The sequence below is a fragment of the Plectropomus leopardus genome, chromosome 9 (assembly GCF_026936395.1).
Source record: "Plectropomus leopardus strain MGB_pleo_1.0 chromosome 9, ASM2693639v1, whole genome shotgun sequence".
NCBI lineage: Eukaryota > Metazoa > Chordata > Actinopteri > Perciformes > Serranidae > Plectropomus > Plectropomus leopardus.
The window spans coordinates 17,793,713-17,808,867 of NC_142184.1; the positions used below are offsets into that span (position 1 = coordinate 17,793,713).

At 38.8% G+C, this 15,155-nt stretch overlaps 1 protein-coding gene across 3 annotated transcripts in view; it reads right to left on the reverse strand.

The window, feature by feature from the left end:
• cacna2d3a (calcium voltage-gated channel auxiliary subunit alpha2delta 3a) overlaps nt 1–10,064 on the reverse strand; it is a 149,373-nt gene extending 139,309 nt beyond the window's left edge. Inside the window, exons 1-2 of one of the 3 annotated variants that reach the window (XM_088082117.1) lie at nt 9,990–10,064; nt 5,893–5,974 (exon numbers count right to left, since the gene is read on the reverse strand). In XM_088082117.1, coding sequence (XP_087938243.1) covers nt 5,893–5,940 — 48 coding nt within the window. In that variant the 5' untranslated portion in view covers nt 5,941–5,974; nt 9,990–10,064. Of the gene's footprint in view, nt 1–5,892; nt 5,975–6,377; nt 7,012–9,989 lie in introns of those variants that run through there. The other 2 variants (XM_088082115.1, XM_088082116.1) reach the window with 2 other exon arrangements.
• Nucleotides 10,065–15,155: the final 5,091 nt, after the last annotated feature.

Consider the following 15,155-nt stretch of genomic DNA (forward strand, 5'->3'; position numbering starts at 1 on the left):
ATTATCATCTCTGCCAGGCATAAAACCGGTGGAGATAATGCATTTGTTTGTGTGTTTGCATATGTGAGTGTTTGCATCTGTCTGTCCACAGTTAATCATGCAAACTACTGGACCAATCAGCTTAACATTTTATGTGCAGGGTCTCATGATTTGGGGTGATTTATGACTGTTGATAAACCTGTTTTATTGAATCTTTTACTTCACTCCTCTTATCCAGCCAGTGGGGGCTGAGGTCATCAACAAACCATGTAGCAAAAGTGTAAAAGGCATTTCCAGAAATCAGCCTGGCTGAAAACAATAACCATTTAATGGACCAACTGAAAACCATAGAAAAGTTTGATGCTTTTTATACCCGGGCATCTGCAGATTAATTCGTTTAAGTTAGACATGATGCAAGAAAAAGGTTTTCATTATCTTTGCCGCTATCTTGACAGTAAGGGAGCCGGAAGGGACAATTCCACTGAGCGCAGGTGTGCCACTTGCATTGTCTAGAGTGGTTGCGATCAGCTCCGGCACCCACCTGGAGAAGATTTGCACTCTAAGTGGTGCACTTTTCTAGTTGATATAATTTTTCTCCACCAGGCTGAAGCAGCAGCCTACGTACAGAAAACAGCAAGGATTTTAGAAAAAAATGGGGTCATCTAAATTCCTCCAGCACAACCCTGGACACCCAAAAAATAGTCTGTAAATGTTTTCTGAAAATATATTGATGTGTATTTGCACAATGTAGAACAGAAATCACTCTTTTATTGAGTTTACCAAAGTAACTTTTAGCAATGTGTGAATGCGAATAACCTTTTACTCACATAAATAAAATATTTTCTTCTCAAATTTTTCAAAAAGGCATATTTGTTTAAGAAATAAAATACACTAAAAATACTTTGATTTCATTATAAGAAGTATGACAGCTGCATAACATTTGGAAATAAAAAAAGGAATGCTTAGTCAAATTAAAACTTTAAGCATAATTTAATGTGAGTACTGAGTGGGAAACATTTTAAAAACTCATAGCCGAACACAGCAAGAATCACTCTTCCACTGTTTTCATCCAAATATGTAATTAATTTTAAATGAACGTGAAAAACCAAAATGCATAATCATTTCCACTTCTAAATTAGATAATTAGTCATGCTCTTAAATCTGGTTAGTGTGACTAAAATACATATTCAGAACAAAAATAGATCATTTTTTCCCCAACACAGACAAACATGGGACTGCCCTCTGTGGAAATATTCAATTACGTTTCTGTGAAACAAGCGTTGTTGAAAGGTCTCCAACAGATTGAAATATATCACTCATGAGTAAATCACTTAACTGATCATGTACAGCAGAACTAACTGATCTCTCAAGTTTATAAGATTTTCCGACAGCCCATTAGATACTGCCAAATTAGCTGGCAACTGATATAATATAATGTGATATGTGATATAATGTTTTCAGAATAACTGCATTATATATATATATATATATATATATATATATATCCATTACATATGACAGTCATTAATTTAAAAAAAACATTAAAAAATGAAAATAAAGAATAGATAAAATACAATAGGGAACCACGAGCTGCTGTCCAAAATAATCATGCGCAAGCAAATTGCCATTCTTATTGCGAGCAGTTTTATGGCACCCTTCACTTCTGTGTGTGGTTTGTGCAACTGGTATTGCTGTGCCCCAGCAGAAGACGGCTCACAGGTGTATTCAACTAGTATTAATTTCTTGTTTTTTGTTTGAGTAAAGTTTCAATTATTATAGTGCAGTATAGTATAGTATAGTATAGTATAGTATAAAATTAATTTTAAAATTTTGAAATTTTTCCCAGGGGAGCCAGAATCAGACCCTACGGCCTCGACATATACAGTACATACTTTGAATTTAATTGTGTCTGACAAAGGCAAATAGTATTCAAAGTTTCGATTGATGCTCATACACATATTTGATTGAAATCACTTAGTAATAACAAACAAATATTTTGTAGCCAAAGCTGATGACTGGAAACATCAGTATGGCACATTATGCACACACACTAAGACAAACACACACACACACACACACACACACACACAAACTCTATTTCCCCATCCAGGCAAATCGATTCCCAGCATACTCTTGTCACACATCATTACACCTTCCTATCATCCAGCAATCTTTTGGAGTGTGTGATAGAGCATGCTTTAAGTAGGTATGCAAACTTAACAAACACACACACACACACGCTGCAAATACATACGGCCGCTGCCTACAGCTTATGCTTTTAAAAATAGGAAAGCAAATGTGCACGGATAACTTTCCGCCAGCCACTGTGGCGATCCCACAGAATGATCATTTGTCTTATATCTTCCATTTCCAAGAGGCTTCAAAGTTATTTCAGCATGGCATAATGTCCCACTACTTTGATTCCAGAAAGCCATAACATCAGTGAGGTGAAAACTAGTCCAGCCAACAACACACACACAGACACAGCCATCACAGCCAGGCTGGCTCATATAGACAGGTTGCTCAATGATACATGAAATTAAAGATTTCAACAGAATAGCAGTGAAGAGGGTAAAACACACAGAGCTAATTCTAACTATCAGTGGGAGATGTTTAATGTGTCTCAAACAGAAGTCTGCTGTCCTTTTAACGGCTAGTGTACGCAGTATAGCGTACAGTGCTCTATGCACATGTATTGTATTTGCACATAGAGGCATGAATATGAGTATACTGCTATGGTATGATTTGTGTAACAAATTGAAGGCGCTATTGATCATGTTTTTTTTCTTCTTCTTCTTCAGGGAAACACAAGTGCACATACAATATCTCTCTCTCACACACACACACACACACACACACACACACACACACACACACACACACACACACACACACACACACACACACACACACACACACACACACACACACACATGCCCTGACTGGTATAACCTTGAAATAAGAGCCATTTCCGATGGATACAGGAAGTGGGCTGTGGCGTGGGGATGGAGGACAGATCAGGACAGGAGAGGAAAGAGGAGATGAGGGGTTTAGATGTAAGGCCAAAACTGGTCCAAAGGGATTTTTTAAAAGATGTACAATTTATCTCTGAAAACAGCACCAAACAAATCAGCTTATTTGAACGAAAGAGTGTTATCATTTCTGTACCCGCCTAGGTCTTCTGTGAGTTGTTTTTCAATTTAGTATGCATGCGACTATGTCAGAAATTTGTTAAAAAATGAACCCTACAAACCTTCCTTCATTCTGAAATTACTGATAGCATTCATATCAATCATCTAATAAAATATTCAATTAGGCATATAATGTATTTGGATTAGGGCTGCCCTTCAATTAAAATATAAATAAAGTATAAATATATAAAAATAAAAAAATCATTTCTCATTCAAGATGATTGCGCTTGAAGTAAAATTAAGTATCAAATCAATGCTGAGTCAACACGAAGGACAAATCAAATTCAGATTTGTGACATTTTAACTTGGAGCAAAAAGCAAAAGCATGAACCACAAAAGCACAAGTTTAAAACTGTTGCACAGAAATTATGACAGTACATAAAACCTGAAAAGCGTTTTTGTTGTTCTGTTACTTTTGTGGTGGCCTAACTGAGATTTTGTACACTGTACAGACAAGATCTGTATTGTCGTGAGTCATCTTTAAATAATTTAACTACCAACCTACTCATCCAAATGTTTTAGCAAAATACATGGTATACATTTGATGACTATTAACAAAATATTAAGATGATTTTTTAAGTATTTGTAAGACATTTTCTATATGTTATACAATTTATTTAACAGTCAAGCTACAAAACATATTTTTAAAACATACCATGATATGCTATAAGCATATCGCCTGTGCATTCAATATTTCCTTGTGTTGGTCTATTTATGCAGCATGATTCATGTTAAGTTGCACGCATAGGGTATCTGTGTTGGGTTTTTTGTGTGTGTGTGTGTGTGTGTGTGTGTGTGTGTGTGTGAGACTCATGCAGAGGTATGGTTATTTCCAAGAGTTTTGTTACGCTAGGGTCAGAGAAATAACTGAAGAGAGACTGAGTCCATCTGTCCCCTGCCCAGGGGAAACAAACACACACACACACACACACACACACACACACACACACACACACACACACACACACACACACACACACACGCGCACGCAAGCTTTGGTCTTTTCTCCTCAGTACCATCCTTCTCTCCATGTACAACAGTGTATATCCCTCATTCTTTCTGCCTATTTAAAAGCATATGTGCCCTGGAGGGAACTGTGGTCCCTCGTCATCGTTCCTGGACAAGAGCTACCAGACCGATACACAATAAGGCACAATATACAGGACACTGTGACATGTTGCCAAAAGCCTGGGAGTGCATGCTTGTGTGCGTTTGTACATCCGGCATATCTGACAATGCCGTGCGATCCAGCAAGTGGACACAGTGAATAACACTATACTTCCAACATAACAGTTTGGTGTAAAAGATGCACTTTTCCCACAAAGAGGTCTCGAGTCTTTTCTTTGCTCAATTAACCCTGCGGCCTTCATTTGCATTTCATAAAGAGGTCGTCACTCTGTGGGAGGGTTATCTTTCTTTTTGAGGCAGAAAAAGATGAGAAGGGGAACAGTTTTTATCCTATCAAAAAAGATAACACCACTCCTCTGGCTTCTGAGCGGCTGATGAAATCCACGCTATTCGCCCGAATGTGTCATAGTCACTGTGCATGTGAATATGCAGTGTGTGGTCATGTGCATACATTTATGTGTGTGGCGGGTGGGGTTCCGTTCGTGTGCACTCATGTATAGGGTATATGTGTTAGTTTGTGTGTCACATCAGATCATTGTTTGTTGTGTGTCACACCTGACTGCAGCCACACACCACAGTGGGTCTCCGCATCCAGCGGGGCCCTTGAACTGATGGCCCCAAGCACAACATTGTGTCTGTGCACCCGCCGAGAGGTTAGCTTCAGCTTGGCCCTTTATCCACCGGCTATCCATTAGCCCACTTTAACTCATGCTTCATCAACTGACCCTCCATTAGGAAAATTTGCATTCCATCAAACTCAAATCTTGCATTAATGTCACAACGCAGAGAGGAAGAGGGATGGAAACAGACTGCAGAGAGGTACGAAAAGAGGTAAGGGGGTGTTAGAAATGTGAGGAACATTCAGTTGCTTAGCAAAAAAAAAAAAAAAAAAAAAAAAAAGGAGCTTTCCGGAGAGTGTGTGTGTGTGTGTGTGTGTGTGTGTGTGTATGCCTGCATGTGTGAGTGAATGCATCTGCCGGAGAGCTTGTGAATTGGACACCCATTTAAAAAGGCACATGTTCCGAATAAGCTTTTAAATCTGTGCCTACCTAGTCGATATGCATTACCGATTCTCAAGTGGCTAAAAAGCACAGGTCCTGCAGTTTAAGAGATGAAGAGTGACATTTCTCTCAATTCAAAAATTACTCAACAGCAGTCATTTCAGCAGTCATTTCCTCTCATAAGCTGGTCTTTTCACATCACAACTGCAATTTTAAAAGTCTCTCCAAAAGGTATACTTAAGCTTTTAAATAAACAGTTACTTTGCTCACATATCACATATTTTCAGCTTGGCGAAAAAGAGTATCTGCAGCACAGAATGTGTCCCCTGGCGTACTTACACACTGGGATGGTGTAAACATTTGATACTTTTTAAATAAAAATATATTTCAAGGACAGAAGAGCTCCTTTTTTTAAAAAAAAGAAAACCTCTCATGCTCCTCCTAATATTTTGCAAGAGTAAAACTGCCCACAAGAAAACCCTGCTCAAGTTCAGTCATGTGGACATTTGAATAATACTTTAAGAGTACTGAGGATCAAGAGTGTACTTTTAATGTGACACCTGAAGTTGAATCCAGACAATTAAACTGCTCACCTTCTGAAGCAGCTGGGAGCCGGAGTACTTTGCCGAGATGGACTTCATCTCCCCACCAAAAGCTGAAGCCCACAGCTTCACCCTGTAGACAGCAAACACACAGAGAGACAAGCGAGAAATCAGAAACAGTTTTAAAATATATATTCGCGTAGGCCACATCTTAGATTAAGAATTAACACACTGTCTTAAAAAGTACTGACTAATCTGCATTTTGACAATTCTGAGAGAAATTCCATTTGCAATGCTGATGCAAACTTAAATTTAAATACTTAAATTAGGCAATAATACAAAAAGAAATTTAGATGGAAAAGAGGCATCACATTCAACAAACACACCATTAAACAGCAGTGGAAATCGCTCAATGACAGATCGCAATACGACATCAAATATTTTTTGTGGACTCATACAGCTCGGGTATTTTTTTCAGTCAAGTTCTGCTTTGAAACTTGGAGATTCCAGTGATGCGTAAAAGAGCATCTACTTACACGGACGGAGGGATGCTTTGGTGGGTGCCTCCCACCTCAGTGACCCTGGTGCTCAGAGTTAAGGAAAGTAAAAGCAGACACGCACACCACGCACTGGAAACCACACAGCTCCGATCCACATGCATCTTGGGCAAAAATACCCTCCCTACGCGCAACGAGCGAGTTTTGGGTTTATGCCACCGTGGATTTTTTCCCCCTCCTGAGAATCCAAAAATGAAAAGAAAGGGGGGGGGGATAGATGGAGGGAGTCAAAAGTCACCTATGCTGACTGACTAAATCGATCATGGCAATGTGTTCGGCTGTTTCTCGGTGCGGGACGTGGTTGAGCGATGCGCCCTGGCAAACGGCAGGATCCTCAGCTGTGTGAGTTCTCCAAAGTGCCGCGGTGTGGTCGCGCTGGCTGACCGGTGCGGTGCACACGGCTCTGCTGCCCGGCGGAAAGTCGAGCCCGACTCCTCCGGCGGGGGGAAAGTCCGCTCAGTCGCTTTGTTTGACCGACCTCACCCGCAGAGAGCAGAGAGTGGAGGTTCAGGGGGAACCGGGGAGATCATCAAACGATGCAGCGCACAAGAGCACGCCTACTCCTCTTGACTGATGCGACTAGCCTCCTCTCTCACTCCCTCTCTCTCTCTCTCTCTCTCCCACTTTCTCTCCTCTCAGGATCTGAGGACAGGCTCAGGATGCTGTTATTGTTGATGTTGAATTACGCCATACTTCTGCCTCTCTCTCTCTCCCCATTCCTGGGCTCTAATACAGGGCTATAATAGCTAGCCTTTAGCTTTCATGTCAGATCAAGTCATGCACTGTATGCCCAGTTCATTGAAGCAAAAATTACTGCCAAAGTGCTGACGAAAGACAGAGAGGGATAAGAAAAAAGAAAGTGTGTGTGTAAAAAGACAAAGAGGGGAAGTAGGGATGTGCAGCCTTTTGTGGAAGGACCACATGATAAGTCATTTATGCTGCACAAAGGCATGTCAATGAAATGCACTATTTGCAGCAATGATGTGGCGCTGGCAGTGTGTGGGCATATGGGTTGTGAAAGAGGATGAGAGCCTCCAGGCGGCGGACCCTATGCGACGGATCGCATTTCACACAGAGCTGGAAGGATTCTGGCACAGCACTGGAAGGGGGATCAACACAGACTGAATAGTCTATCTCTACCCCTGCAGAAGTGGCACCCTGTTGATTACAGGTTCACTTCTTTCACACTAGAATACTCACCTTTAACATATTAGGGTAAAACACTAATGTGAAACAGCCACTCTCGGTTAGTCTGGCCCATAAAACAACTGTCACTCTGTCAGACCTCTCACAAGTCTTTATACCAGCACATTTAGATACAACATCACAATACAGACTTTGAATTCATATCAAAGCTGTACATACATTTAGAAAAAGAAGGTAAAAGTATTTTGGGATGTAACAAGCCTTTACATATAACCATATTAGCATATGGGACATTAAAATTCACTCTGTTGAGAAAGTTCGCAGTGGAAATATATACCTTTTTTGCTTTAACTTATCATTATGAAGTATATATTGACTGCACAATGTAATGGCCATAGAATACGACACCATAGGTGTTTAGATTTGTTCCTTATAAACCTCACTTTTACCATGCAATTCTGTCTGCCACCGGTTGTGTCTATTCAGGAAAAATAAAGGCTCAACTTAGAGCATAAAGGAAGTGCATCAACCACTGTGCAACCAGAACAGAAAGAGGATAGAGCTTTTGATTTCCCCGGCGACTAACCCCATTTACCAAGAGTATCAATGTAAGTTATTTGCAGTTACTATCCACAGTAGCAAAAGTGGCAGATGGTTGAACAACCAGAGTAACTGTAGTAACCCAGGCTCTGAGAAAAACAGAAAGCAATCTGGTTGTCTTTGCGACAGCGACAACAACAATAATACCACATGGCACACCATACTGAAAACTCACAAGCTGATCTTACTTTTCTAAATCTAGGAAACCGATTGCCTAGATACAGGTCAGTAAATATAACTATTGGTTTTAATTCATATTTATTTCATACTTACTGTTAAGTTGACTTACATTTTTGTTGTATTTACTTAATTTAGTGAAGTAGTTGCAAGTTAAAAATGATAGCAATTTATGTATTTTGCAAGTTGGCTGAAGCTTAACTGAATATTGATATTTGTGATAAAAGGGCATTCAGTGGAGTCCCGTTGAAATCTTAAATCAAAGAGAAAGATTTAATCTGAATATTAGACTTTTTATAAGGCTTAAAAGTAGACTTGTTTTGATTGTTTCTGTAAACACAGGTCTTGTCTCAAGATGTTCAGAATGGCATTTTGTTAAAATGAAAATAATTCTGCAAACTAATTCTTTGTTGTGCTTACTTTATTTATCAAATGTAATCAGCTTCCTAAATACTAGTAACCCAACTGTTCAGTTAAGTCCAAAAAAGTTGGTTTGCTTAAGTTGCCATCACTTAGAGAAAAAAAAGTGTTAATTTCACTTGTCATTTTTAAGATGATTTCACAAAATTAAGTAAATACAACACGATTTTAATTCAACCTAAGAAACAGATTTTAAGTACACAATGTAAAAATAGTTATATTTACTTCCCCTTTTCAAGGCAATTTGTTTCCTTGATGATTTTAAGTAAGATCAACTTGTTAGATTTTACAGTGTAGGGGGCAGCAGAGTTGAAAAGTTGTCAGCTTCCACTTTAAAATGCTAATCACTGGATGTTTTTGGCATTCAGGTTTTTGCTCCATTATCTACTGCTTTTCCCTGTGACTTCACTGCAGTGGCCAGTGCTTTTATGTGACTGGAAGGTTTCTAAACCAGTGAGCTTTGATCTAATGTGACTATAATATGAGACAATAATGACATCAGCCTGTGCTGAAACAGTGCAAAAACTGTGTTAAGATCTGGTCTGACAAGCATACTGCGAGTGACAGACTACATAAAAATACAACAGATTTGTGTTGTACAACAATGGCATAATTGCTGACAGTTGCTGCATGATCATTCTTTATACAGACCAAAGCAGAGTTCTAACTCAGCCAATCAAAACACCAACTGTTCACTTTACCATTGTGGATATACGTTAGCACTTAACATTAGTAATCTACTTTTAACCTAAAACTGAGCACACCTTCTACACTTCCAACATTAACTAAGACACATTTGCTGTTATTCAGTTAAACCATGAAGCATTTACTTCATGTGCTCTGTTATAGTATGCCGTTAGGAGAAATATAGTTTGCCACTCCATATGTGGCAAACTGACTTAAACAAGTGATGTCAAACAATTATTTTTTAATATTTGGATAAGCCTATGCTTGCAGAAGTGGTGCCCAATGTGGGGCACAAAACACTAAATTAATGTAAATTTGCAATTTTATTTCTTCCCATTGATTTGTTTGACTCAGTTTCTTGGTATTTTATGAAAAATTAAAACGTTCTACACATGCTTGTTACTGGTAAGGTTTTTGTTTTAAAAGTAACAATTAATTAATGGCAACGTCTGGGAATGAGGATGTGATCATTGCTTAAACATACAAATATGTGGGCAAGTTTTAATAATAAGACAACACTTTTTTTAAGTTAACAGGCACATCTACATTTTCAGTGTTTACCTTCTTGTGTCTGAACATCACCACTTGCTTCGGTTCCTGTCTCAGCATGGTCATACAGTATCTGACGGCATCCAACGACTAGTTCATCATCGTCTCTCCTGTGGTAAAGAAATTACAAACATCATACAGCATTAAAGACAGGTTTCCTATTTCCTGTAAATCTGCAAAAATAAAACAAAAATGTCAGCTATGGTAGTTGGAAAGATTTTTCTTCACTGAATGGAAGTTTTTATCCACAAGGTTAAAGTCTCCTCTAGGAGTTACTGTGTAGGAATATTACCAAGCAAAGCTGGGCCATTTCACCTGACAGTACTATGTGGTCTGAATAATAGCAGCTACAGTAAGTGGAGTGAATGGCCAAGTAAAAACTAGCAGAACTTTTGGAATAAAAAAAAACATCTGCGCAGTTCCGTTAAAGGAGGTCTTTGGTATCAGGACTCACGCCACATTCACTCAGTACATAGGCTACGAGCAAATAAAACAAAAACAAAAAAAGAAATCCCTTCAAGTAATCTATTTTTAAAGTCAGTAACTAGATTCAGAATACCACAAATTTAATCTGTAACTATAACAGAATACAGTTACTCATATTTTGTATTTTAAATAGGTAACTTAGTTACTTGTTTTCTGTTACTCCCTAACCCTGGGTATACGTAATATTAAACAGAATGGACAAAGCCTATAGCTGATTTTCCCAGTTGAGTAAATGCTTGTACATGCTGACGCGGCCCAAAAGTGAACAAAAGTCAGATGATAATAAGGTTTTGGAACATAAATTCTCCATGTTTCTTGTCTACTCCCATTCTTTCGGTCTCAGCCCCTTTGGGACAACACAATGTAATACCATTCATGTCCCATGGGAACCCATGCATCATCCTATTAGTCCCTCATGATTCCCATTCCAATGTTGAAGTAGCATCTAGCCGTGACCAAAAAGACACAGTTTGGAGAGATAATAACATTGTTGCAGTTATATCATTCATTGACAAAAAAAATATTAAATAAGTTCCAGTAAGTAGCTAGGAGCCGACCACTTTAACAGCATAATACCTAATGATAGATTCATGCACGCAAGCTGGAGGCATGTCTCAGGAGATTTTCTGGATGGATGGGGCATTGAGGTAGGAGACTAAAGTCTGGATTAGCAAGGGATTCTTTTACACACTACAGTCAACCTTGAAACCAATGCATAGCATCCAGTTACTATGGGGATGAGATTATTAACATAGTAAGTGAGGCCTAACATTATTAGGGGACATGAACAAAATAACTAATTGATAGATTTATTAATGTATTCATAGAGAAAGTCCTGCGTGCACATACTTCATGTTAAAAATGTGGAAAAGAATTAGTCATGGGTCACATCAGAGGAAAAAAACATCAAAGACTAATGACCCAGTACTCCTTTCCATCTTCACACGCCCACGACCCTGCTTGTTTCTCCCCTAACCCTCCACTTCCTCAGTTCTGAACGATGTAATCATACCTGATTTTAGAGAACACAGCGTACCCAAGCTGGTGATAACTGGGCTGTAGCTGGCATTTCAGTGGAGAAAGAAACATTCTGACATTTCCAATGGTGGCACTTTAATTTCCATCCAACAGTGATTAATTTCAATTCCCCCCCATGCCCCTAAAACCTAAAACCTGCAGCTTTAAATATGATGTAAGTCATTATCTCTATTTTAAGGATATCAAATCATATAAAAACAAACTAACTGGTAAAACATCTAAAAAAAAAAATAAGAATAAAGTAAAATGCTCACACTGACTACTTTGATCAGCTCTGGAAAAAATAATGTTTTTAATTCTCTTTTGATTGGGCGGGTTGGTGGATTTACTAGCTCAATGTGCTATTTTACCTGCCCTGGGCAATCAGGCAATCCTTACTGTTGAGCCCTGGTGTGTCTGAGCCTTAATAGTTACATAAAGGTGGATTTTAGCATCAGAGTAACCTTGGCCATGTTGATACAACACAGAGCTTTTAAGGGAATTGCACTTTTCACAGATCTGATCAGACTCAGAGTTGTTTCCAGCTGTGGTCATCATAACCAGATAGTTGCAACAATCCCATCCTACATGTAAAAAAAAAAACAGTCCCTTTGAGGCTTCTAGTCACTTATCGTCTATTCTGTGTGTTAAATCACTGAATGACGCACCGGGAAGGATCTCTGTCCAGGCTGGTTTGTATTTACACTAGAAGGCAGAGAGGCTGTGTCTGAGTGTGATCATCGATGTCCTTATCCGTATAGACAGTGATGGCCTAAGTCCCATTAGTGCCTGGGAATTTCAAAGCACGCCATAAATAATTCTTTGTTACCAGGCTCAAAATTCACCTTGCTCCAGAAATACCTCCCTTAATTCAATTAATAATGAGATGCCAAAGACTTTCCTCTATCAGCACTGGTGGAGAAACAGACGTCTGCATTTGATGAGATGGAACACAGCTGCCTGTGGAATATGCACTGTCATGGATCAAAATATCCACCGCATGCAAGATTCATGGACTCCGGAAACAAGGACAAACTGCACCGAGCTTTGCCATGATGAACAGCAGGGGGCGATGGCAGCCTCAATGGGAGATGGGTGAGTTTATACCTTAAGTGTCACCTGTGAAATCAGGACAGGGAACATGAATGACTACTGGGCTTTCCCCCCTTACTGGAAACTGTGTCCTTAAATTAAACATTTGATCTTTAATGTCAGCAAGGGCTGGGTGCGCCTGTGTGAGTAAAGGTCTTTAAAAAGAAACATTCAAGCAGATGGAAAGTGAATGAAAGCTTTTGGGAGAAATCCTTTTCAATAGTGGCTGTCAACATACAGTACACGAGGTTGAATAGATGATTAAAAAGCTTATGCACGGAGATTGACTTGGGCTCCTCCGGCGCTGGTGAAAAGTAGCCTAATTTTCCAAACTGGCATCTCTTTTTTGGAAAATTGCTGTGGATGTTTAGACGCCATTTTAACACATTTGGAGAGAGTGAAAAAGGTTTTCTCTATGGGGTACTATTCAATCACTTTTGGGGAGCTTCTCATTATTTATTATAAAAAAAACTTAACTGTAGAGATGTTTAGTAACCAAATCCATAAAAAAGATATAAAGCGAATATAAAATACATTTTATTTTGTAAGATAGAAAGTAGTGGTGAGTGGTAAAAGTTTAGAAATTCCTCCTTGGATAAATGGTGCAACAGACTCTCTATCATGGCCAATGTTCGCATTTTCTCTCAAACTTCACCTGAGAATATCTGCATAGTGGGCCTAAGGCATAAGCAGAATACAGTTTGCAGCTGCTTAGGGCCCTGAAGCCTCCAGGAGCAGATTATAAACTTGACATCCTCCATTCAGTTTTTTTTTTTAATAATTAAGGCATTTGAATTAATAATACTTTTTTTTTTTTTACTTTTTGTGAACTTTTCTGAACAGATATACAGACAAATCACTTCCTGCTTAGGGACCAAAACACCAAAAGTTAAGAGATCTTTTCATGAAATACTAATATTAGCATGGATTCTTCTAGCTGTGTAGCTGTAAAAGAAGCTTTTGTTTTAAATAAGCCTCTGTATAATATATTTAAAGAGCATTTAAAGGCTCTGTATATGAGATTTTGAACATTAATACAGCAGCAAACAACTATTTTCTATAACACGGAAATGGCATCTGGAGCAGAGAATTATTACTGCCTCTTTGTTTGTTGTGACCCGAGCTTTCTGTTTGTTGTTATAGTACACGGTCCGACCCATGGTGGCAGGATGATGTTGTCAGATAAGCGTAATGTCCACCCTCTGGTTCCCCAGCTGGTTAAAAGTATTATCCAGTCCCACCAGGATTTCATGGGCTAGTGTTTTGATTGTTGCAGTCTAAAATAGCTGATTTCATTGCACCTTTTCTAATAAATTGCAATGCAAGTTTCAATATTTTTAGGCACTTTTTTGCAATGAAAGTTAAGAGAGTAAAAAGTGCAAAAATTGTTGAAAGTTTCTCTTGGAAATGGCTCCACTCTGTCATTAAACCTCTTAATTAACTTTAGCTAATGTCAGCCATGTGATGCTAACAGTTAGCCCTGTCACTGTATGTGTGACTCCCTCCCAGGCACAGCAGTAGTCTCATGATAAACAGAGACAAAGAGGGGGGCAGGGAATCAATATGCTGCATGCAGCTCTACAACAAAATAAGATTTTCCTCTTTTAAACATATTGCACTTCAGTTGTGGTGATTGGACATAATCACAAAATTGCACAGAATTCTGGGGAATTACTGATTTTACGTTAACTGCTGCAATTGCAACATTGCAACATCCTGGAGGGGGTGGTTAGTTTTTTCAGCACTGTTGCCATTCTAAGCACTTTTAGCACTGCCAGCCACTGCAATTTCAGCTCAGCAATCTCCCTGTTTGTTCGTGGTGTCAGAGGAGCCATGTGCAAGCAATCAGTCTCTAAAATACTTCACCTAAAGGTGAAATAAATGTATCTTTCTTGAATGTTTGTTGTATAGTTATTGTATGATTGCATATTTGACAAATGCTTCCAAAATCAACATAGCTGTTCTGATTAATAAGCTTGTAAGTAAGTGAGTTAAAGCAAAGACAAGCCCCCGTACAGGAGACAGAGCAGGTGGAGACACAGACCTGCAGTGTTCTGCATCTGGTGTCTTCTGACAAGCAGTCAATAGTGACAGAAAGAAACAGCTCGTTCAGCAAAAGAAAGGAGTGGGAAATGAAGAGGGGAACACATCCTGTGAAAAGCAGGAGGCAAAGAGGAGAGTGAAATGAGTGCTTCAGGCTTTCTTAAAAGGACACCAAAGATTAATTTGTCATCAAAAAAATCTACAGAATGGGACGCATATTAGTGAACATAATTGTGTTTGAAAGCAATTATACACCAGTCAGTTCCTTTTTTCAGAGATAAGAATCAGAACATTGAGCCATTTATGAAAGAGAAATGACTGAAAGTCCAATAATGGCCAGGGGAACTATGGTATTGATGAACCCAATATGCAGTAATTGACAAAGAACATAATTAAACCAAGAGATACTGTTATTGGTTAGCACTTGGTATTATCTATGTGCCTTCTATGTTATTCAAAACTTGTTTTTATACAGTAAGTAAAACTTGTTTTTATACAGTAATTGTACCTTTACACGTGTGAACAGAAAGAATGGACGTT